The sequence below is a fragment of the Planococcus citri genome, chromosome 3, assembly GCF_950023065.1.
Source record: "Planococcus citri chromosome 3, ihPlaCitr1.1, whole genome shotgun sequence".
Lineage (NCBI taxonomy): Eukaryota > Metazoa > Arthropoda > Insecta > Hemiptera > Pseudococcidae > Planococcus > Planococcus citri.
Window position 1 is genome coordinate 28,843,038 of NC_088679.1, and position 26,768 is coordinate 28,869,805.

Genomic DNA, 26,768 nt, shown 5'->3' on the forward strand with positions numbered 1-26,768 from the left:
ACCATTTTTACGTTATTGCTCTCGAATAGGAACATTCTTTTTAAAAAATACTCACGCATTATGCGTGAGAAGATCGACTTTTCTTCAAATACAAATCTTTTACGAACAAATTGAGTCAATTTTTTTAGAACATTTGTACAGCAATTTGATCTGTTTAAAATCGAATCAAATCATTTACGAATGGTTGGTGATTGAATAAATTGATTGATTTATTGGTGAGTCATTTGTAAACGGATCAATTAATTTACGACTGATTCAGTTTTTGTGAAACTATTGTATAAGAATTTGATCTGTTTTCAAGCGAAGCGGATCGAATCGAATCATTCAGAACCGATTGGCGATTGAACAAATTGAATTATTTTCTGGTGAATCACTCGCGAACGAATTGAATAATTTTTGGTGAACTATTTGCGAACGAATTGAATCGTATAAGTGACTCGTTCGCGAACGAATCGATTCATTTGCTTAATTTTTGGTGAATCATTCACGAACGAATTGAATAATTTTTGGTAAATCATTCGCAGCCGGATTGAATAACTTTTGGTGAATAATTCGCAAACGAATTGAATTGTACAAGTAACTCGTTCGCGAACGAATCGATTCAATTACTTGATTTTTGGTGAATCATTCACAAACGCGTTGATTCGTATGAGTGACTCTTTTGTGAACGAATCGATTCATTTGCCTAATTTTGGGTGAATCATTCACGAACGAATTGAATAATTTTTAGTGAATCATTCGCAAACGAATTGAATAATTTTTGGTGAATCATTCGCGAACGAATTGATTCCTAAATGGAAGAATTGATCAATCCGTTCACGAATGATTCACCAACAATTATTCAATTCGTTCGCGAATGATTCATCAAAAATTAGGCAAATGAATCGATTCGTTCGCGAAAGAGTCACTTGTACGAATCAACTCGTTTGCGAATGATTCTTTCAAAAAATTAATTGATTCGTTCATGAATGATTTCCTTAATAATGCCTAAATGAATTAATACTCTCAGGAACAATTCACTGAGAGTTGAATCAATTTATACGTAAACAATTTGTTTGAAAACAGATCCACTTGTTAATGAACGGTTTGTTAGGAATGGTGGAGGCTTTGTGAGATTTCAAGTTTCATCGAAATCGGTTCAACCGTTTTCTAGGTAATAAGTTTTAAAAAAAGTTGAAAAAAATCAAGGTCAATGACCTCAAGAGAAAGAAAAATAATACGGATGACTTTGATAGGCCATACAGGTATAGGCAGATGACCCTGAGAGGCCAGATATGTGGATCAGTGATTCTAATAGAGTACAGAAGCACAGATCAATGGCTTTTAGAGGCCAGATAGGGATGCCAATGACCTTACAAGGCCCAACAGATATTTCAATGACCCTAAGAAGCCACACAATGTAACAAACGACAATGGACAACCAGACAGCCATTTAGACAGCCATGGAGACCACCGTAGGAAGCCATACTGACGAGTCAATGACCTCAAGAGACTGCACAGCCGGATAGACAGACAGACCATTTTGAGAGGTCAGACAGACCGATCGTTGACTTTAAGAAGTCAGACAGGCAGACGACCTTGGACAGCGAGACAGACCCTAAGATGCCAGGCAAAAGGGTCAATGACCTTAATAGGCAGCCAGGAATGCAAAAGACATTGAGAGACCAGACAGACGGTCAATGACCTTGAGAAGCCTGCCAGGCAGGCAGGTAAGCAGACGACCTTGAAATGCTAGATGAACAGGTCAACGGCCCTAAGAAGTAGACAGGCAAATAGACGACCATGAGAAGCCAGATAGATGGGTCAATAACTTTAAGAGGCCGGACATGAGCCCAGACGACCTTGAGAGGCCAGACAGACAGGTCAATGACCTCGAAAAGTCACGCAGGCAGACAATCTTGGACAGTCAGATAGGTAGATAGACGACCATGAGAAGCCAGACAGACCGGTTAATGACCTCTAGAGGCCAGACAGGAGTCCAGACGACCCTGAGAGGACGGACAGACAAGTCAATGACCTTAAAAAGCCATACAGGCAGACAGATAGGCAGATGACGACCATGGGGAGTCAGACAGAGAGGACCTCAAGAGGCCAGACAGTAATGCAGACGACCTTGAGAAGCCAAGCAAACGGATCATTCACCTTAAGAAGTCTGATAGAAGGGCCAATGACCTTTGGAGGCCATTCAGACCGGTCAGTGACCATAAGGGGTGAGTCAGACGGGTCAATAAGTTCAAGAGGCCAGACAGATAGATAACCTTGAGATGCTAGACAGACAAGGGTTGATGACCTTACGAAGTCAGACTGATGACCTCGGACGGCCAGGCATTCACCCAAGAGGTAATAATTTTAGAATAAATTTAAAGCAGGTGTCCAACAGTTTTGTAATGTTTTAATTTTAAACAATTATTAATTTGTCTATGCTGAAAATTTGAAAAAAAAATTATCATTTTTTTCAGAATATCAATAGAATTTTTAAACACAATAATATTCAGTTTAAGACTACCAAGGCTACTGACGATTTTCATACAAAAATTGCAATTACTCGTATGCCTCATTTGGAAGGATTAGGGCGAGGTAAAGGTGGTTTTGGATTATGAGGTTTGGATTTCCTTTGTTATTGATTTCAAAGTCCCCATTCAAGGCCAAATCACCTAACACTTATCATTAATCGGTTGTGTCCTCTCCAAAAAGTGCATAGTTGACCTTTCTTCAAATTGAAAGTTGAACTTTGGAAATTGAGTGTATCTACCTAGACTTGAAGCCAGGATTAAACGATTTGGAAAAATAAATATAAATTTATATAGCAATAATTTTTTATGAATTAAATTCAATTCTGTGAAAAAAGAAAGCATTAGGTAGGCTATTATGAGAAAAAGTAAATGATACGAAGAAATAGAGTAACCTCAACAGCTTGCTAAATAATTTGAAAAACCTAATCAATATGTATGAATAAAACATAAAAGCAATTTAAAAACTTGTGAAATAAAAAAATATTCAGTTGAAAAAAATCTGCAAAAATTTGGTAATCTTTCAAATTCATAAGTATTAAGTACCTATTAATGATGAATTATTAGAGGGAGGAGAGATGACGTTTCACTATTAAGAATCACGAAAATTTCTCCCCATTTCAATTTTTTTTTTTTTTTTGAGTCAAGAGTCGAAAATACATTTTCTCTAGCTCAAAGTTCAAAAACTTCCACCAACGTTACAAATTCGATGGCACAATATTGACGATATAATACTCGTATTCATCAACCCCTTCGTCATCATTATTGAAATTCACCAACAAGCAAACCTACACGATCTTACACGTTGGAAACAAAAAATATCCACCATCTGTATAAACTTGGATGCAGGATACAAATTAACGTCGAAATGATTTTGCAAAATGGTACAAAATAAACAAACCAGAGCAACGCAGCTCAACTGCAACATAGCGATGAAATTTTCGTATACACGGTTCGAGTTAATAAAACTGACCGAAGACCATATATAGTGTAAATGCGGTAATCCATTTAATCTTCGACAAACTGATATTTATAACGACGTTTCCGTCATTGCGGTTTAACAACAATCAATCTCGTTGTAAGTTTCACGATCGTTTGTACGTTTTAGGAAGCATAGCGAATTAGGGTGGTTGCTGCTTGATTTCTATACACGTCGCCAAATTAACCCCGGTCGCCTGTATCACGAACACCGAGCGAGAGAGCCAAAAGTGTAAACCATTATCGTCGCTGTTTGTCGTCGTTTTCACACTACAATTATCTTATTGTGTTGAAAATTAAAGAAAAAGAAAACACGAACGCGCGGCGAAAAGAATTAATCAGGTAAAAATTCCGCGACCAGAGAAGAAAAAGCTACTAGGTGAAGGAAACTTCGCGTTTGTTGGTTTAAAAATACGTAAAAAATAAAATAAAAACAACAAAACGCAACTACCGAGCATTTTTCACATTCCATAAAATAGTGGAATTTTCAAGCTTATACAAAAAAATTAAAGTAAAATTAAACTTTGGCAAAAAAATTTACGAATACAAAAAGAAAGTAATGAAACACAAACTAGCAACAAAGTTAACTCTGTTTACAAAACTAAAGACATTCATTAAAAATATTTTTAAGAGTTTTCTTTTTAAACTTCATAAAAAAGTATATTGTTTACTTTCTTTTCTAACAATGATAAATAAAACAGAGAAATAAGTTCATTTTTTTTCGCCATTTCACAAATCGTGCGAGCTCTCTGCTTCATGAAGTAAAAAAGTAAAAAAAAAAAACTTGAAAATATTCTTGTTATTCAGCACTTTTTTATTAAATTTCGATATCTTACGCGACTCCTCATCATGTACAGTTTTATGAACAATAAAAATCTTACCAGATGGACTGTTTCTACGACGATGATGAAAATTATCTCCAGTACTCCCTCTCTCTCTCTCTCTCCTTCCACCCCTTTCTTTTTTTTCATCGTATTCTCTTATAAAATCTTTTACTTCCGCTTCGGTCTGAGCGTTTAGAATGAAATTCATTACTAGCGTATTTTTATCGTATTATTTAACTTGTTAATTTGGTTATTTTGAAAAGTTCAGCGGTTCTAAAGAGTGTCTGTTCTTTAAGAAATGGTGATTATTTTTATAGTCTTTTCACCCCCCCCCCCTCTTCCCCAATTATCAACTCTCACGATGTGTTTTTTGAGCAATATTGAGATAGGTAGTTATCTCCATTCGTTTACGTTAGAAGAAGTTTAAAATGATGATTTTTATAATTTTTAAGTGATTAAAGGTCAATCAAGGTATGATTTACCTTTCTTCGTACTTGGACATCTTTTTTTTTTGGCAAAACTTTTGGAACTTTTAAGCTGTTTTAAATCCATCTTTATACCCGCTAAGGTATTTTATTCGCTAGACGGGGTCTTTTTTTTTTTTGAAAAATGAAACTTATAGGTATGTTGAAAATTGTTTTTACTCGCACTTTCTTTTATATAGGTAGTTGGGTTTCTCTTTTAAATTTAAAAACTCGTGTACTTAACTCGAGACTTAAGGATTAAGTAAGCAGGTGTGTATTTTTGATAATTAATTTTAAATAAAAATCAAGGATTTAAATTTGACGTGATAAGTACCCATTGACAATTTGATACTTTTTATTTAAAGTTTCGATTTAATTATAATATGAATTTCATAATTGACAAGTTTCCACGATTAGTGGGTTTGATTTGGTACTTGAAATGGAAAAGTTTTAATTTCTTTATGATGGCGACGGAAAGTTAAGATGGGAAATAAGTGGAAAATATCATCTTAATTTTTTGCATAAAAATATTTTGTGCTTCTTTTGTTTTTATTTCAAGGAAATGGCGTGGTCTCCTTTTCTCTTCAGACTACCTAACTCAAAAGGACTTGTCATGAGCAATTGTTTAAAAACACAAAATTTCATTTGAATTATTTTACATGAATTTTTTGAACACTTAAAATCCAAAAATCTCTTCAAAAAATTTTGGAATGGCTCAAAACTGTTCTCAGGTTTTGAAAAAAAAAAAAAAAACTAAAACGTCTCAAAAAATTGTAAGTAGTGTACATAATTAAAAAACCTCAAAAATCATATCATTTATCGATCTACTACCAAAATTTTACAAAACATCTAAACCTTTCATTTCTCTCTCTCCCACTTCCAGAAATGATCTAATAACTCAAAAACCAACCAATTTCATCCCACACGATTACAGGTAAATAGGTATATCTTACCGTTAATACCTAGAGCATTTTCATTGTTGGTGTTTTGATTCAAATCTTGGTTCTCTCCACTAATCGTATTCCATAATCCATTGAAATCACCTGAAACACAAACATGACCATTTCTGTGAGACAAAAAATACACAACCACCCGATAAAATACGCCTACATTTATAACGATACACGCGTATATTTTTTTAAAGAGAAAAATTCAGTATATACCGGGTCCTCTTTCTACAAACATCGCATCCTCAACCACAGCAGCGAAAAAAACCACTCGAAAAACAGAAAAAAAAATCCGAAACAATCCGTTAAAAAACATACATCATAGGGTTGAACAACAACAACGAGGATGAACGAGAAGGAGAGAGCAGAAAAAAAAGCAGGAAAATTTCATTCGAAACGAGCAAGTTTTTTTTTTCAATTACACCAGGAAAAAGTGCACCTATACTATCATATTAGCGAAATCGAGTTGTGGCGAGGGGCGAGCAAGGCAGGTGTTTCACTGTAAGGGTTAAAACACAAGAAGCAGAGCGCAGCCACTCGACAATGGTTAAAAGCTTAAGTTAAAAAGGGCCTTTTATAATAGCGATATCGTACAATGTAAACGCGCCACTAACATAATAAGGCTCACTCAGCCCATCCAGCTATGTAATTATCGGTAACATTGGGCGCTATTAATGCTCCGTCGTTTTAGTTTTATTCCAACGTATAAGATTTTTTATCGGTTTCTTTTCACGTTGGGTTTTTCTCGAGTTTTGTCTATTAGTTGGATTTTATTTCGCGAGGAAATCTTTTTTAGTTTTGGGAATGAAGGGTGAAAATTTGATTTTTATTTTAGAAAGTTACGAGTACCTATATTGATCATTTTCAATCATGTGTGTTCTTCAGTTTAAGGAAGCTTTACCAAGGAATCATTTACAATCCGTCAACTCGGATTGAGCTTAAATTTGGCTCATTGAAAGAACATATCACCCAGATGTTGAGAACCAAATTTTGAGCTGTTGAAATTGATTTTTCGAAATTTTTGACAATAGCAAAAATAGTACGAATTATTGTGATTTCAATTTTCCACAAGAAGAGTAAATTTAAAGATAAGAGCTTCAAGTTGCCAGAAATAAAAACAGCAACTTTTATAAAGAAGTTTCGAGTAATTTACTGCAGAAATTGTCGATCTCAGAAGTTCTTAAAAAAAAATTCTTTGCCTCAAATGTTTTCTTAGAGGCAAGGAAGCAAGGATCGATTTTTCTTTTTTAGAAAATAAATTTTGAATTTTTGAAATTGAGCAACGGGAAAGATAACACTCTAGATGAGAAATTTTCAAATTGTAGGTACCTATAAAAGCTTTTTATGACTCATTGTGTTTACTTGAATGCTTCTCTTATGAAAAATGTAAACATTACTGTCACGTTTTTCAATTTTGAAAAACCAACCTTTATACCCTTTGTCTCTTTTACAAAATTGAACAAACAAAAGGGCAAGAAACTTAAAATAAGATCTTCAGATTTCAAGAGGCATGTTTTTACCCGTTGTGTTCAATAAGGTATTCACTGGAAAAAATTGGTGGTGGGGGTGCAATGGTTTACCTCAAACTGTTCCAGCTCTCATGGGCCATTTTATGGTGTTGTAGTGCCATGGATAAGTTGTTTTGGAAATGTGAGTGTTTATTTTTAGTTTTTTGAAATTTATTGTTTTCTATTGAAAGATGTTTCTGTTTGATGTTGAATAACCATATTGGCAAATGATATTTAATTTGAATTTTTCAAAGTAGTTTTTTCAATAAATTTTTTTGATGATTTTTGGAATAAAATATTTTCTTGGTGATTTAGAATTTCATTTTTTTTTCAATTTTTCAGTGATGAATTCTAATGATTTTTTTAAAATGATATTGAATGGATTTTTTCATGATCTCAAATGAATTTCTTGTGGTGGTTTAGAATAAATTACTCAGTGATGATCAAAATTGTCGCAATTAGAACCTAGAAGCTGTTGCTCTAAACCACAGTTCTTATAGCGTATAATTACATCTATATTATCTGGTTTCTAGCATATCTGATAGTTTCCTTCAGGGTCTTACAGGGAGAGTTTGCCGGTGAGTTTGTTGTTAGCAGCTCTGATCGTTTCCTCCCTCTTGTCATTTTTCCTTGAATTTTCCCCCGCACCGCTAGAATGAAAATACCGGTTTCTCCGTTCTCGTATTTTATGTGCTAAATACTTTAGTTTTCTGTTCTTGATATCTTCTACTACAACTTTCCACTCCTCTCCTATTCTTCGGCTAAGGGAGTAAACCCCAACAGAAAATCATGGTGGAAGGCAATGGGAAACCAACACCATTACATCTCCCCAGAGTTATATGGACATCAATTTAGCAATGGCCCTAAGTCTTCATCAGGCTGATCCTCATCCGCCAAGGCAGCTGGATAGGGTGCGAGTTAAAACAAGGTGGAACAACATCAACCTTCACAACCCCTACTGACAAAATTATGCATAAAAACATGCGTGTAGATGCATATGAGTGAATTTGGACTTTTTCAAAAAAAAACACATGTGATTCAGCCTGCAAATAGCATGCGTAAAAGTAATGTTAAAGAATGTAAAATGAAAGAAAAATTGAAAAAAAATTGCCCTAGGTGAAGATTGAACCCAGGACATACAGTTTCCTATTTTTCTGAGTTACCTAACCCACTCGGCCACTTCACTGCTTGTGAAGAGTGGAGTTATTTCTGCATAAACGTTTGTGCGTTGTGAACTTATTAAATTTTAAAATTTTTCTCCGAAGTCCAAAAAGTGCAAACATTTATGGAGAAATAACTCCACTCTTTGCAAGCAGCGAAGTGGCCAAGTGGGTTAGGTAACGTAACGCAGAAAAATAGAAACTGCGTGTCCCGGGGTCGATCCCTGCCTAGGGCAACATTTTTTCAACTGTTTTTTCATTTTATATTCTTTAACATTACTTTTACACATGCTATTCGCAGGCTGAATCGCATGCTTTTTTGTCGATAGGGACCTGGAATGTGAGAAGCTGAGAACTTTATACAAAATTGGAAAACTCGCTAATGTGATTACAGAAGCCAGGAGATTGCAAATTGACATATTAAGAATAAGCAAGACCCGATGGACTGGAAATGGTAGAAACCAGGCAGATAAAGATCATTAAATAATTTATGCTGGAAAAGACACAACAAACTAGGTGTGGGTATATTAATACATACCAGAATCAGCGATAAAATCAGTGCTACAATTCCAAAATCAGAGAGGATAATATTCGTGAGATTGGAGGTCAAGCCAAAACCAATCGATGAAAAAATTGAATCACGGATTGGAATGGCATGAAGTGCTTTCAATAACCTAGCCAATGTGCTGGGAAATTGAATGATGAGTCTAGGTCTGAGGAAGAGAATTATGAGATGCTACTTATGGACCATTCTGAAGTATTCCTGTGAAACATGGACCATGAGTGCAGAATGCGAGAAGAAAGTAGGAGAGCTGCCTAAGATAGCATAGTGTCTAAGATGGCATAGTGACAATTACTCGAAAACTACAAACTGAAAAAAAAAAAAGTTTTTCACTTAGAATGTTGTCAACACTGTGAACATTGTATCCCGGTATGTAACAAATTTTTTAATGGTGAAAGTAGGAAAAAAACGAAAAACAATATTTTGGGGGTTGTGATTTTTACATTGCTGCTACTTTGGAATGAGATATTGGTTTGAAAAATATTTTGTTGGAAAAAAGTGATTGCGAATACAAAAAGTATAAGAAAAAAGGTAAGTAATGAGCTAATAGTTATAATAATTGCATCACCTTATGTATGCTTCTAATATCACTCTGAAATTATCAATGTGTTTGCCCAAGATGGCGTAGCATTTTTTGCCCAAGATGGCACCTACCAATAACATTGTATTTTCATAAAAATGTTCAAATGAGTTTTTCTTCATTTTTGAAATATTTTCATAGGTATTTCAGTTTTTGTGATAAAACCGATTTCCTTAGAGTTTTTCTTCATTTTTGAATTATTCTCATACGCATTTCAGCTTTTGTACTTGAATTTCGTTATAAAAACAGCTTTAAATCGACTTTTTCTTCTTTTTTGAGAAAATTTTTATAGGTATGCCATCTTATCCATACCTCTGTCCAAGATGGCACATTTGGAACTTTAAAAAAAAAGTGCAAATTACAGGTACTAAAAATGAGTAAAATTTTAAAACCAGGGGGGAATTTGTAGCCAAATGTTCAAAGTTTCAGATGGTGTATTCATTTTTTCAGATAATTCATTATAGCGCCCTCCAGATCGCAAAATGTGCAAAGTATGCCATCTTAGGCGGCTCTCCCCTATCTGCTTTGGAGATGTTGTGCAATCAAAGGCTACTACGGATCTCATATGGAAGGACTTCAAAATTACAGTTCCCAAATTTTCAAGGCTCAGCCAAGCGAATAAATATTTGAAAATTTTATTTTATGAGCCATATACAGCGACTTAGGCTAGAGGCTCACATGAGTCATCAGAAAGGAGGGCCGGAAGTTGGTTGAAATTAAGGAGTCTGGAGCGTTCATTTTGGTAGGAAGGACAGTCTATTAGTAAATGAGCAATGTTTAGGGGGACATTGCATTCTGGGTATGATGGGGGGAGGCTGTTTAATGAATTGATGTGTAAGAAGGGTGTGGCCAGTCCTGCGTCTGGTGAGAAGAACCTCAGATCTACGCTGAAGTTGCTTACGTAGAAGTTTTCCATAAAGAATAAAGATGTGGTGTTTTGATGCTTTTTAATTGATTTGAACTTGGGACTACGGACCATAAAGATTGAAACACTTCATGCATTAGTGTTTTGGAATGGGGTTTTAGGTCAGATAGATGGATTGACAACATATGTAGTATGGGTGTGCTGTTTTGGAAGAGCTGGAGGAGTTCAATAATTTTAAGTAATATAGGATGTGAATACTTTGACCTGTAGTTTTTTATTGATGTAAGAGCAGATATGTAGTTGATTTCCTTCATTTTTATACAAATTAGTAGTTCCAGAACTGAAAAGTAAAATCAAAGGTTTTCCTGTTCTTTGTCCAAGATTAGCTTGTTTTTAAAATTTTGGGAAAAAAAAGAATTGAGAGCCGCAAATAAACCAGGTATTCCTCCATCCCTGTATTTGGAGTAAAATGCGATGATTTTTCTTCCTCCAATGGATATTGATCATTTCATAAAATTAGCCACAATTGGAGACATTAAACGGTTTAATTTTAGCAACACTTTTGATTCAAACAGGCACAATCCAATGCCAAAATAGTAGCTTTTTAAACGTACATTAGAAAGTCATCGTGCGTGAGCCATAAGTAAACACCAAGATTCGTGCCAGTAGTCTACCTATGTATATTCCACATCGTATCGTCTCCCACAAAGTCCAAGTACTCGTATACGCGATTTCAATACGTGCATCTTGTTTGTAATGTACTTAAGCATCTTATTCGAAGCACGTTCTTAGAGATTTGCAACTCAGATTAATCGTATTTACTACCATCGGATAATTCTATTTGCCAGAAGGTATGCATATTGCATCAATACACAAATATTCTGGCGCCAGATTCTCCCTCTTCGGGTCTTCGATTGACTATGTTTATTAAAAATCTCATCGCTACTATACCATTGCGGTTTTATACTCAACTTCAATCGGCTACCTCCACTACTCAAGTACCCATACCATAATCCAGACGATATTAATTATTCAAATTTACCACTCGCAGAAAAATGAACTGAATTCCAAGACGACGAGAGAAAATTAAAACTGAGAAAATATTTTAATTAATCGCCAGCAGACAATGATTGAATTATATTTTGCAGCCTGTGCTGCGGTAAATGACGAAAAAAAAATACCCTGTCGAAGACACTTAAATCGTTGCTTATTGTGTACATAAAACCTGAGCGAGAGCAGCGCATCCCGGAATATGGTGAAACTATCATTACACAGTGATTTCTCGACGTTATGACTTTACTCATAAACTTTTACGTGCGTTAAAAAACAATAGGCGAGAGTTAATTAGTAAAACTTGCCGTTGACAAATTCACTCGATAATTTCATTAAAAAATTAGCATTTTCAAGAAAATTTTCTCGCCAACTCGTAGCGCACTGTACGCGAATCGAGTATTTCTCTAGCCAAGTTACACTAATAAGATTCGTCGTCCGAAAGTAAAGGCGAAGAGGAATGAGAGCCTAGAAACCTCTAGAATTTTTATAATAATATATTCAGATTTTTTTCTGTTTTGCGATTTGCTTATATATCGCGAACTTGGGCATTTAAAAAACCAAATGCTCTTAAAAGTAAACAAAACTTCTTTTATTTTATATACTTTTTTCGACGTCGTCGGTCGTAATGAAGTATTTTTTTTTCTGATTTTCAATACCGAACGTATTATTAAGATGCATTTTACGAGTACTACAAAGCAGTAGATAGAATAAAGCGAATTTATATTGGAATATTGGTTCGAGTTTTACAGTCATTTTGCATTTCGCTGAGTTTTTGCATGATTTCTCACGTTTTGTGAATTTTTATTTCATTTTAATGTTTTATTTATTAATAACGTGATATTTTTAGATATTAGTATTTATTGCACTACGTAGCGTAGGTGGGTAGCTGGGTACCTAGACCTACTCGATTTTCAGTTGAGATTGATTTCATTTTATGCCTACCTACTTAATTTTGTTATCAAATTTTCGTTGCTAGATATTCAAGAGGTTACCGAGAAACACAATTCTGAAGAAAATAATGAAATTGAACATTGAACTGTGCACAGAAGGTGATGCTTATTTGTCATAGTCAACAACTTTATCAAATTTGAAAAAAAAAAATGAATTTTATTGTTCGTCCACTCGAGTACTATGGGTTAAGGGCATTCTTTGAATGATTCAAACATTTTCTTAACGTCTGCGTATTGAACTAAAACTCGCCAATTTTGAACAAGTCATCAAAAATAAGAAGATAATTGAATCATTCAAATAATGTCCCTATAACCCATAGTACTCGAGTAGATGAACAAAAAAAGTTATTATGACCAATTGCCTATCTTCAAAATTGAAGGGGCAAGCTCAATTTCCAAATTCAAATTTGGGGCACTCAAAGTTTGGAAATTTTGAATCAGGTTTGCCCCTTCAATTTTGAAGATAGGGAATTGGTCATAATAACTTTTTTTGTTTGCCCACTCGAGTACTATGGGTTGCGGGCATCACCTAAATGATTCAAACGTTTTCTAATTTTTGATGAATTTTTCAAAATAGGTAAATTTCCAGTTTTGTGGAGCATGTGGTGCCTTCATTTTACAAGATAGGCAACTTATCATAATAACGTTTTTTGTTAGTCTACTCCAGTTACATCTATTGTGAAATTATTGCCCACGCTTCATTTAACACCCTGTATAGGGTGTGTTAGAGGATGTACTTGAAGGTTACCGCAGTACTCCCCAAAGACCAAGAGTAAGTACAATCACTTGATTCCAGCTATTCGCAGTGGCAGGAGTCTCATCAACAATGGAGGTTAGGTGTAATTCTGTAGAGACAGATTGTGATGTATTTTCGGTCGCGTAAGCGAGAGAAATTCGTTCTGCCTCTAGTCAACATTAAAAATAGTTCCGTAATACGACACCTAGCGGATTAGTTCTCTCACTACTTTGTATCGTGAGAACATACGCTAGAGAAACCAGTCATTTGGCGACTCCCGATGAATAACATCGGTTATCAGTGTTCCGGAGATGATTTAGGCTTGTACCTATATCCAGGGCTGTTTGACACGAAACGTAAACGTATCGTTTCGTTTCGGTTGAGCTCTTTGAACCAAACTGTTTCGTTATAACGTTTCGTTTCGTTCCATAAAAGTGGTATCATTTCGTTTCGTGCCGTTTCGTGTCGTTTCGTTTCGTTTCCTTTCAGCCAAAAAAGTGAGAAAAGCAGACATTTTCATTAATAAATTCAGAAGAGAACCCCTCTAGAGGCTCTAAATGGATGAAATTTGAGTGAATTTGACAGAATTTGGTCGAAATTTACAAAAAAACTTGCAATGAAAAATTGAAAATTGAAGAAACAAAAATGATTCGTTTCGTTATAACGTTTCGTTTCGTGTAATTTTTTTGATTCGTTTCGTTTCGTGTCTCGTTTCGTGTCCAGAGGGAAAATTTTCCGTTTCGTTTCGTGTCTTTCGTTTCGTTTCGTTTCGTATTAACAGCCCTGCCTATATCATACATTTGCGTAAGTCTAGTTATACAAAACTAGTAGCACAAGTCCAGTCATATACGAAATATGAACTGGTGAAGCTTGTGATCAAGTGATCTATTTTGTAATATGATCTGTGTTCCAGTTAGGCTGATAGAGTTGTCCAGATGCACTTGGGTCCAGGAGTTATTACGTAAAACAACTGTCGATCCTTATTGTAAATCTCAGCTTAATGAGTAACATATATGGAACTTCCCACATCCGTGTACTGTTCCCTATTCCCAGTGGTGATGTGCTTTGCACTTTCTAAGGCATGAAATGCCATCTCTCCTTTCGTAATACTGTACAGGCCAGTATAATAATAATAAGCTTGAGTAAGTTGTTATTATGTACTTGAGTAATAAACGATGCATAAAACAACTGAAGATGTTTCTTATTTCGTAAGATAAATACTATTAGATAAATGTCTGTGTGGTAATACGTAAATACACTCAGTGTCCGAAAAGTAGGTAACAAGGCGGTAAGTCGCCAGGTACCTATGAAGCTCTCAGAAGCTAGGTACTGCTAGGCCTCTAGTAGGTAGCTAACGCATGTGATGACCTATACATGGAGATGTGCTTGTAACAGCATATCGTAATGTGCGGAATCTATCTCCACAATTCTATTTATCGACATGTGACAGGGATTTATCTCAAGTCGCATTGCTTTTGTTTTTACCCAATGTAGATTGTAGATTTGGCGTTAATGTGTTTTCTAATCTAGTTAAGTTGGATTTACCCAAAGAGATAATCTAACATTCTATTACCTTTTTTGGTCAATTTGGGATGTGCCGAGCATCTACAAATTGGAGCGCGTGTTTATTGGTCCTAGTATAAGTAACACAGCCATCAACAGTCACTATTATTGGGGTAGGCTAAGGATAGAGAGATGGTGAGATGGTTAGCAGTTTGATAAGTAGAGACTTACATGGTGGTGTCTCCACTAAATTAATTATAGGTAGCATAATCTAGTGAATTGATGAAGTCATTTTATCGTAAGTTGAAAACAATGATATATGTTAATTTGCTATGTATTCTGTGTATGTTAGATGAGTTGGATTACTGAAGACTAATGCCTATTCGAGCTAGCTAGGTATCTGATAAATCTTCCCGCTAAAGGGATATTTATTGACAAAATGACTAAGAAGATCATTATTTGACTTAATACCCGTAGGTACATGAACATAGTCCTTCTTGCTTTAACGATAAAATATTGAAAGACTTGAAAATCACTAAAAAAAATTATTGAAAATATTTGATAATTGAAAAAAATTGGTGAAAAACTGACAGAAAATCAATGAAAAAATTATTGAATTATCCCTGGAAAATTTGTAAATGAAATTGTTAGAAAATTGGAGGGAAATCACTAAAAAAAATTATGAAAAAAATTACACAAAAATCAAGTAAATTTGGTGAGATAAAAATTGTTTTGAAAAATATCTAGAAAATTAGTTTGAAAAGTGACTAGAAGAAAAATGAAAAAAATGGCAGCAAAATCTTGGAAAAAAGTAAGTAAGTATTGGGAAAACAATAATCATCACTGAAAAAATAGTAAAAAAATTCTATATTACAAGAAGAAAACGAGTAGAAAATTACTTCTATAAAATCACTGGAAAAATAAGTGTGAAAAATGACTACAAAATTACTACCTAGGTGTAGGTAAGGTACCTTATTTCAAAAAAGTAGACAACTTGAAAATCAATGATAAACAAAATTAGCGAAAGAAATTGCAAGAAAATTAGAAAGAAAATAGGCCTACGAAAAATATCAATCGTTGAAAAGAATTACTGGACAGTGTTATAGATCATTCGAAAAATGCTTTAAAAAATCTCTGGAAAATCAGTAAAAAAACAGTACGGTCAAAACTGAAAAAATGACCCCAAATTCAATACTTAAAAAAAAAACTGTAAAACTGCGATAATCACTGGAAAATTGATATTGAAAATTTATCGACGCGTGACGAGGGGAAAACTGTTGAATAATTAATTTGAAAATTAGCTAGAAAATCACTCAGGAATCAGTCAGAAAGTTTATGGAAAAATTAGGAGGGAAATCATTGAAAAATTGGTTAAAAAAATCACAGTAAAAGTTGAGGAAAAATTTGGCAAAAGTTTTTGAAAAAAAAATACTGAGAAATTAGCGACAAATCATTAGAAAATTGATGAAAGAAATTGTTGGAAAATTTGATGAAAATCACCAGAAATTTGATTTTAAAATGACTAGAAAATTGGGGGGGGGGGGAGGAAACGCCGAAATAGAAAAATGAAGTCAAAATTTTTTCAAAGGTTTTAAAAAGTCAGGCAAAATATTGTAAAATCTGATAGATACCTACCCAACCTTTCAAATCAAGTTTCTATATGTCTGGCTCAAATCAGGAACTCTACAGAATTTTTAGATCAGCGTTACGTACCTACCTAACATACGTATTCCAGTCAAAAATGAAAACCTCTTTTTCTAACCAAAAAATTGTCCTATACATCCTGTTTTCACACTCAACGACTCAAACTGCTCCGAAATAAAATATTTTCATGGCCAATTTGAGTAATCGTTACTCAATTCGTATACGATAAATTCAATTTTTAAGCCAAATTTATTTCTCGAAAAACTGCATATTTCAAGGTGAAAACCTGCTTCCCACTATTATAACACTAATAAACACGATAAAGAGCCACTTAAACCTTAAACATCGCTTAAAATCTAAAGACGTAAACTCACCTCTGGCATGGGGGGCTTGTGCGCCAGGAAGATCGGGCTGAACAGGTATACCATGTTGTAACATATACTGACGTTGACTCATCTGCAAATGATGAACTAGTTGTTGCTGTTGAATAGCCATCTGTTGAAGAAAGTTAGGTCTTCGCATAGCAGCAGGGTTTAAAAATTGACTAGCATGCGGCGGTAAACTCAAACGATGCTGATCAGGCATCTGGTGCATTTTCAAACCAATTAAACAATCAGTTGCTTAGAAACCACCATCGCGATGCTGACTCCTATACCTACGTAAAACACATTCAAAAAAGAACACACACTCGAATTACTCGCTATGAAAAATATTATTTATAATTCGCACAAATCAAAACAGAAAAGAAAAAGATGAAGTAAAAATAGAGATATTATTTTTACCATCGCGTCAAAGTGTGTATTAACTACGTATATTATAAATGGAATTAAAGCGTTTATCCGAGCGTATCTTCTCGCTTTCATATCCCTGCACCTTAAAAAAAATTCTAAACGCTTCTTATATACAAAGAGAGAAAAGAACGAGGTGCAAATGAAGAAACGTAGGTACCAAGCGCAGAAAAATCAACTCATCGTTGCTGCAAGTTTTTTTTATAAAACGTTTTCAAATTGATATATTTTCACACTTTTTTAAACCATCAACGTCATCATCAAACACAACGACGAGTTGAATCTACGGTACTCTGATTTCAGCGCAGCATCGTCGTAATAGAATAACCATTCGCAACACCAAAGGAGGTAAATACCCATCGGTAATACGATACGGTATACGTTAAATACCGCAACCAAGTGCATACTTTTTTTTTCTATTCGCTAGCTCGTTAATTAAATTCTCAAGTAACTCGCTCTAGAACTAGGTATACTCGTCCGCAAGGTGAAGCGATGAAGGTGGTTGAAATATGCTGAAGAAATACTCGGCGACGATTAAAATACATTAAGAAAAGAGCATCTCGTTATATAATACTAAAGAGTGAAAGGAACTCGTCGAGGAATGGGGAGGAGTGGGGGAGAAAAAACACGCTGTAAAACGGTATGAAAAATTTATACCGCTTGTAAAATTAGTACGTAGAGGCGAAAATTGGATAAACGAAACCGCGACTGTTATTGCCGTATAATTAAAGGTATTAAAAACTTGGCCCGGCAACTACATACACATAGTACTGGGTACTGGGTACTCGACTACGAAGAAACGATATTATTTAACAAAAGGGTGCATTTAATTCGTTTCGCGAGCCGACAACAACGCCACGAATTGCGGGGCCTATTTAATTAGAAAACGGTGTATTTTACGTTTTCGGCTAAATGAAATAGTAGTAAAGAACTGATTTCCAAAAACCTTTTAATTTTCGTTAAAGGTTACAAAGACGACGATTTTATACGCTCTCGTATATAGTTGTGTAGCAGGAATCACGGCCACCTTCGTCGTCGTCGTAGTCCTCGCAGGTCTCGATAGGTAGTGTCGAAGAGGGGGGAGTTAGGCCATCCAGGGGGGGGGGCAAGGGTAAGGTAGCGGCGAGCGCCAGAACAGGGTTACAGGGTCAGGGGGAAGGAGAGATGTATCTAAAACGAATCATTGTTGACAAAGGAGATAAAGGCGGGCGAATTTTGGGTGCTATTGCGATGCCGTTGCAGTTATAAGCTACCCTTAACACTTCTTCCGAGTATCAGGTAAATCCTCGTACTGCTTTACCCCCCTTGCCGTCTAGCGCCAACAAGGGCCATCCCTTATGTACTCGCGCCTCGCCGCCACCACGCCGCGTACTCTCTCTGCGAAAATCCTACACCATGTTTTAAATCACCTACTCGAACTAAGAGCGCGCGAATTCCAACCGTTTTAGCCACTATACGGACCCTTTCTTTATCATTTAATTTATGATTTCGCTATTATAGCTTTTAATTAAATTCGAAACACGAAGTTTGTTCATAAATCTAATTTTATGTTTAGATATGTATTTCTAACGTTAGCATTCCCAATAATTAATTTGACACCTTAATATTCCAAAACATTCGCCCCCCTCTCTATTTCTTTCTAACGTGTCGTCCTCTTCGTTCTCTCTTTCATTTTTTTATTTTACCACACCTCTTACCCGATCTATTCCATTTCTCTCTCTCTCCAACTCGTCGCTTCTTTTTTTTTCACATTTTTCTCATCTACGAGCATTTTCATCACGTTTTTTTTTTGCCTCGCATTTAGAAATATAAAAATTTTTTCCCCCTTTCGCCCGTAACTACGCTGCTGCTGCTGCGGTGGCGATGCCAGTGAGAAAATAGATTACTTTATAAATACGCTCGATTACTTCGCTAACCCATTAATGCGTTGCAACGATGGTGCCGCGAGCCATCACTGATCGAAATGAGCTTTTCGCGATTAAACATTTCGTTTCGACGTCGAATCGGTAAATTCTCGATGAAATTTTACGTAATTATATATAGGTGTATCAATATACTAGAAATAAGAGTAGCAACAGCTACGGCGAGTTACCGAACATTTTAGTTAGCGAAAAAAGTACTTACGTCGTTAGGTTTGAATTTTATATTTAATCGTTGAGCGAGAATTTTGCACCGATGTAAGATGCCTTTGCCTATGTACTCATCTTGCCCGCTAGTGAAATGTGTTTTTTAATGTGTGAGTATCTGTTCGATGTAGTGTATGGTTAAGTGAACCAGCGTATGACTGAAGTGGAGGTTTCAATCTTATATACTCTAGTTTGATGGGATTTATTTTATTATCGTGATTTTAGAGAGATTATATATTTTTATAAACGATATAGGTAATACTAGAGATCGAATTACCTGGATGTACTTAGTTGTCGAGGCAAGAATTTACTCTAAATTTTATAATTTACTATTGAAATATCTAGACTACAGTCCTTAGAGCAATGGGGCCCAGTTCGTTTCGATTTTTGCCTGAAATTATGTTTTTGGTGATTTTTCCTGGTAATGTTCAATAAATTACAATTGAGATTAAACTCAAAATTATTTTGAAAATTTTTGCAAATAATAAAAAAAAACTAGGTCTATGTTTTAGTCGTCTATTTGATCAAGTTTGAGTAATAATTACTCAATATTGTCATACAACATCACTGCAAAAAACATCAACTAGGGAGGTATTTCATCAAGAGAAATAATTTTGATCCGAACAAAGGTAAATCGAAAGAGTGAACAAAAAAAAATTACCTTGCAGTCAAAATTTCAAAAGCCAACAGGCACGGACTGGTTCAGTTGGGCACCCCTGGCGGATGCACCGAATAGGACCCTCCAAATTTTACCCCCTTCTCTTTAAGAATCTTTCTCGTTCTGTTTTTTTCTCAGGTTCGGATACTTGAATGCAAGGCAAAAATTAGTCAACTTGACAGGTGCAAAACTAGGGGTGTTTTTTTTTGAAGGAGTGGAACTAAAAATTAGTCATGAGAAAAAAATATCAATCTAGTCGAATAAAATGACGAGTTTTTAAAGTGGAATAAAAGATGAAATGACAATTTCGCCAATTGATAGGTATACTTTGTACCTATACCCGTGAAGGTTTATAAAAAAATTTTATTTTCTCTTCTGAACTCATGAAAGTTTCAAAAAATGGATTTTTTTTTTTGGTTTAGAAACGAGATAGAAATTGACTCGTTAAAAATTCGTACCCGTTTCGAGAGATAAAAAAAGAATGTTTTTGAAAAATTTGTTCCCTTTTTTAGCTCAAAATTTTAGAATTTGAACGATGGGTTGTTGAAAATTTCAATTTTGAAAATGAGAAGCAAACAGGCTCGAATGGAGTGAAAGCAAAAGCTATAGTTTTGAGAAGTTTTTTCAGGTGAAAAGTGTGTTTTTTTGGATTAAACACTACTTCTTTGCCTTCTTAATGATGCTTCTGAATGCCCACTTGACATACGTAGACAATATATTTCCACATCAACATACTTGAGCATAAAATCAAACCCTGACTTCAACTTATAGTTGGAATATATAATTCCTATACATTCACTACCTGTAAAATTCCAATCTTTTCTCCAACAAATTGAAGAAAATATCATTAAAATACACCACTTGTTAACTAAACCTTATCCCACTTGGCAATCTTTTAACCCTATTATTGACCTATCCTTGACAGAATTTAACAAAAATCACACCAACTCCATCATACTTAAAAGACATTTTCTTCTCCTTCTTGACAAGTATGAAGAATTCAGTCATATATATACTGATGGTTCAAAAACTCAAAAATTCACTGGATGTGCAATCATTCATGGCGATGTATCTATCCCCATTGCTCTCCCCTCCCTTTGCACTATCCTTACTGCTGAACTATATGCAATTAAATCTGAAATTTCATATTCCCTTGATTTTTCTTTAAATAATGTCATAATTTTTACTGACTCTTTATCTGCTCTATTATCAATAAAAAACTATAGGTCAAAATATTCACATCCTATATCACTTGAGATCATTGAACTCCTTCAACTCTTCCAAAATAACACACCCATACTATGTTGGATACCTTCACACTCCCAGATTCAAGGAAATGAGCTAGCAGACAAAACAGCTAAACAGGCACACCTCCACCTCCCCCTTGCCAACATACCAATCCCTCTATCTGATTTGAAACTCCATTCCAAAACACTAATGCATGAAGTATTTCAATCTTCACGGTCTCAGGTCCCAAGTTCAAATAAACTCAAAAGCATCAAAAACACCACATCTTTATGGAAAACTTCTGAGCAACATCAACGTAAATCTGAGGTTCTTCTCACCCGACTCAGGACTGGCCACTCCCTTCTCACTCACCAATTCATATTCCTCAAACAGCCTCCTCCGTTATGCCCAGAATACAACAACATCCCCCTAAACATTGCTCATTTACTAATAGACTGCCCTTCTTACCAGAATGAACGCTCCAGACACCTAAGTTCTAACCAACTACAGGTCCTCCTCTCTGACAACCCTTCTCGCACAGACGAAGTTATTAAATTTCTAATCTCAACAAAATTAGATAAAAAAATTTAAAATTGTATGTACATACTTATCTTTATTTCCTGTATAACCTAATTTTAAGCTTTTCACTCGTAAATACAAGCCTCTAGCCGATAAGTTGCTGTATATGGCTCATTAAATGAAAAAAAAATAACTACTTCTTAAAATTTCAGTAGGTACCCAAATAGATTTTTATAAAAGTTTGATATCAATGCGGAAAGAAAACACAAGAGGCCCCAACGAGGGCAGAAAATTAAAAAAATCCTTTGACAACACAATTTTTAGGTAATTAAAATTTTTTTTTCAAAATTTAAAAAAAAACAAACAAACTGACCCGATGGAGGCGAAGGCAAAGCTTGCGAAAATTTATGTTTGAAGGAAATGAAAAAAGTATATTTTTTTGGTTTAAACATGACCTTGGGGGTCCCTTGGTGTCTCAGAGCCCCTGGGGATCGCCATCTTACATCATAGACCAGTCCACCTCAGGACTAAAGTGCAGTTTACTATTTTAAATTAATTTTCTGACAAAAATATGAAAAAAAAACATCTTGCGCAGTAGGCAAGATTAACCGACTTTGCTCTGTTATACAAGAAAATAAATAAATTTACCAAAATTTACGGATTTACCAAAATTTACCAATTTACCAAAATTTAGCTATTTACCGAAATTTACCAATTTACTGAAATTTACCAATTTACCAAAATTTACCAATTTACCAAAATTTACCAATTTACCAAAATTTACCAATTTACCGAAATTTACCAATTTACTGAAATTTACCAATTTGCCAATTTACCAAAATTTACCAATTTACCGAAATTTACCAATTTACTAAAATTTACCAATTTACTGAAATTTACCAATTTACTGAAATTTACCAATTTACTGAAATTTACCAATTTACCAAAATTTACCAATTTACCAAAATTTACCAATTTACCCAAATTTACCAATTTACTGAAATTTACCAATTTACCAAAGTTTACCAATTTACCAAAATTTATCAATTTACCAAAATTTACCAATTTACCAAAATTTACCTCAGCAATTTACTAACATTTACCTCAGTAATTTACCAGACATTACCCAATAATTTACCAATTTTACCGACTTTTTCCATTTTACCAAAAATTACCCCAGCAATTTACTAACATTCACCTCAGTAATTTACCAGACATTTCCTCACTAATTTACCAATTTTTTACCGAATTTTAATCACCCCAGTAATTTACTGCCAAAGGTTTTTACCAATTTACCAAAATTACCCAAGCAATTTACCAAAATTTTCGACCAACTTTAATTACGAGTAATTCACCAAAAATATCTAATCATTTTATTTACTAAAAATTACTATTAATTAACAAAAAAAAAAAACAAATTAAAAATTATCAAAATTTACTGGCTATTTACCAAAAACTTAATGTTTTTTGTTAAAACAAAAATTACACTAGAAATTTTTGAAAAATTTTGTTTTTTTATGGCAAAAAAATTTTGGACGGATAAAATTAACAAAAAAATCAACAAAAAATTTTCTCCTCTTGACTCGCGTGGGATTCGAACACCCGACCTCCGGCGCACCGATCTGCAACCTACACACCCTAACCACCACATCTGTTTGTGGGGGGTGAGCCGTTTGCGAGATATAAGGGTTTACACAAATTTCTGCTTATCCATAACGTTGAAACACACTTATACGTTCATATCTCGTAAACGGCTGAACCGATTTTGACCAAATTAAAAATTTCTCTAGTTCAGTATCAAAGCAATATTTTGCCATCATCAGTTTCGACTTAAAGTTCGGAGCTTTTGAGTTCAGCGTGACACAAATTTATACATAAATTGATAGATATGCAAACGGTACCTCTACGTCACCTTTTATATACTCACGCGTTCTCTTCGTCACCGAAATCGGTGACGGAGGCGTTTTGCCGGTGACGAAGACGTTGCCCTGTGTATAACAAGTCCAAACGGTTTGTTTTCCCCTGAAACGTAAAAGGGCAAAAGTTTGTCCGGTGACGAAAAGGTCATGTATACACCTACTGTATACAGATTTTTAAAATTTTTTTCCATCAACACAGACATACCCTCGACGTCACCATATATAAACAGTACCTTTTGGTCACCGCTTTTTAAATGCTTCCAGTTGTGTTATATTTTCGTATTCGTAGCCAGCGCAGTTGCAGTCTATTAGGCAAGGCAGCAGGTGACAATTTGGTATAGTCAATATGTTTTTAAATACACAAGGTCACGGAAGAGATCAGTTTATAGTCGGAGGCAAATTGGTACCATTCTCGTAAATTTTTTTTGTATAAGCTTAAAGCATGTAAATCAAGTGGGGAAAAGAGTATAATCACTATTACAACTGTGCTGGTTAAGAATATGCTATAAATACACCGCCGGAGGCATTTTAAAGCCTGGTGACGAAAAGGTACTGTTTATGTATGGTGACGTCGAGGATACTTAGGTCCATATATATATATGGACCTAAGTATCCTCGACGTCACCATACATAAACAGTACCTTTTGGTCACCAGGCTTTTAAATGCCTCCGGAGGTGTATTTACTTCATATTTGTAACCAGCACAGTTGTTATAGTGATTATACTCTTTTCCCCACTTGATTTACATGGTTTAAGCTTATACAAAAAAAATTTACGAGAATGGTACCAATTTGCCTCCGATTATAAACTGATCTCTTCCGTGACCTTGTGTATTTAAAAAGATATTGACTATACCAAATTGTCACCTGCTGCCTTGCCTAACAGGTTGCAACTGCGCTGGCTACGAATACGAAAATATAACACAACTGGAAGCATTTAAAAAGCGGTGACCAAAAGGTACTGTTTATATGCGGTGACGTCGAGGGTATGTCAGTGTTAATGGAACAAAATTTTTAAAATCTGTATACAGTAGGTGTATACATGACCTTTTCGTCACCGGACAAACTTTTCCCCTTTTACGTTTCAGGGGAAAACAAACCGTTTGGACTTGGTATACACAGGGAAACGTCTTCGTCACCGGCAAAACGCCTCCGTCACCGATTTCGGTGACGAAGAGAACGCGTGAGTATATAAAAGGTGACGTAGAGGTACCGTTTGCATATCTATATATATATATATACCAACTTTTTCAACGTTGCGGCACCAATTTACTAGATGGTAGTTGTGACACCAGGGATATAATATGTGTCTTTGAGGCACCTTGCGAGTAACATTCATTAAGGCACCACTATATATAATTTAAATAGTGTTAACGCACCTTCGCGTCGTTGCCAAATATTTAAGGTATTTATGTAGCATCAATTTATTTTACAAGCTGTCGTAGGTACGTTTCAAGAATTGGTGGAACAGAAAAAAATGTTGTAGAAGATTTTTTGACATGCGTCTCAACAAAACTGACCATCTTACTCCTCGTGCATGTTTTCCATTGGGGGGGGGGGGAGCTAGGGTTATTATGTACCTGTTAATATTTTTTTTCTGATTCAAGAAAAATTTCAAGGTAGTCGGGGAGCCCACTTAAGGATAAATTGCACCTCCCCCGTCGATCCTCCGGGACAACTTTTTTCTTAAAGGGAGAGTCCTAAGGAACATTTCTAGCCCTTGTACTAAAAAAAAAGCGGCCCTACTTACAAGATGGCCGCCATTTTAATTGAAAGGTCAGTTGAAATCGCAGAATTTGCGTTCCAACATAAGACTTGCTCAACATTTTTCAAACTGTACAAAGGTACATCGAAAGATCAAGCAAAAATTAATCACCTGTCAAAATTTCAAGTGCCAAAGTGCATTTTTCGATTTTTGGTGAATTTTTGAAAATCAAATTTAGGCCAAAAATGTGGGAAAAAATCAAAATTTTACCAAATTGACCGAGAAAGCTGAAATTTTGGATATATTTACCCTATTTTCGACATGCCAAATCGATTGGAAACTGTTTCAAACCGTTTTGAGCAGTTCTGGAGGCTCCAGTAGATTTTTAAAACTTTAAATGTTCACAAAATTTCATCAAATGGAGATGGAAAGCTGAAATTTACTCTACGCGCGCTCCAATTTTAACACCCTCTGAAGACGACTTCAGGTAGGTTCAAATCATTTTGGAGCCGCCAGCGCCTTTTTGAAAATTACTGGAGCCTCCAGTAGATTTTGGAAACTTGAAATTCCCGCAACATTTTACCAAATGAAGTTGACAAGCTAAAATTTACTTCGCAAACTAATTTCAATACAATATGAAGTCGACTACATGGTGGTTTCAAATGGTTTTAAATGATTTTGAAGCTTCCAGCTACTTCTTGGAAATTTCAATTTTCCAAAAAACACCATAAGACCTCTCAAAAAGTGACTGGAAGCTCCAAAACGACTTGAAATCCACCAGCAGATGAGTTCGTAGCGTATTAAAATTAGTTTGCAGAATGAATTTTGACTTTCTAGTTTGTTTCTACCTGCGTTTGATGACATTTTTAGGAATTTTAAAGTTTCAAAAATCTACTGGAGGCTCCAGTAGTTTTCAAAAAATTGCTGGAGGCTCCAAAACGACTTGAAATTCTCCTGCAGTTGACTTCGTAGCGTATTGAAATTAGTTTGCAGAATAAATTTCAGTTTTCCAACTCCATTTTGGTGAAATTTTGTGAACATTTAAAGTTTCAAAAATCTACTGGAGGCTCCAGAACTGCTCAAAACGGTTTGAAACAGTTTCCAATCGATTTGGCATGTCGAAAATAGGGTAAATATATCCAAAATTTCAGCTTTCTTGGTCAATTTGGTAAAATTTTGATTTTTTCCCACATTTTTGGCCTAAATTTGATTTTCAAAAATTCACCAAAAATCGAAAAACGCACTTTGGCACTTGAAATTTTGACAGGTGATTAATTTTTGCTTGATCTTTCGATGTACCTTTGTACAGTTTGAAAAATGTTGAGCAAGTCTTATGTTGGAACGCAAAATCTGCGATTTCAACTGACCTTTCAATTAAAATGGCGGCCATCTTGTAAGTAGGGCCGCTTTTTTATTTGAGTACAAGGGCTAGAAATGTTCCTTAGGACTCCCCCTTTAAGAAAAAAGTTGTCCCGGAGGATCAACAAGGGTGGGGGTGCAATTTATCCTTGAGTAGGCTCCCCGACTAAGGCGAAAAAAGAGG

The 26,768-nt window shown here is 35.1% G+C and overlaps 1 protein-coding gene across 3 annotated transcripts in view; it reads right to left on the reverse strand.

The window, feature by feature from the left end:
• Nucleotides 1-26,768, reverse strand: part of LOC135840262 (forkhead box protein P1-like) — a 78,251-nt gene that overhangs the window by 17,006 nt on the left and 34,477 nt on the right. For 2 of the 3 annotated variants that reach the window (XM_065356697.1, XM_065356699.1), the window contains exons 2-3: nucleotides 16,659-16,939; nucleotides 5,730-5,819 (exon numbers count right to left, since the gene is read on the reverse strand). In XM_065356697.1, coding sequence (XP_065212769.1) covers nucleotides 5,730-5,819; nucleotides 16,659-16,878 — 310 coding nt within the window. In that variant the 5' untranslated portion in view covers nucleotides 16,879-16,939. The remainder of the gene's footprint in view (nucleotides 1-5,729; nucleotides 5,820-16,658; nucleotides 16,940-26,768) is intronic. The other variant, XM_065356698.1, reaches the window with a different exon arrangement.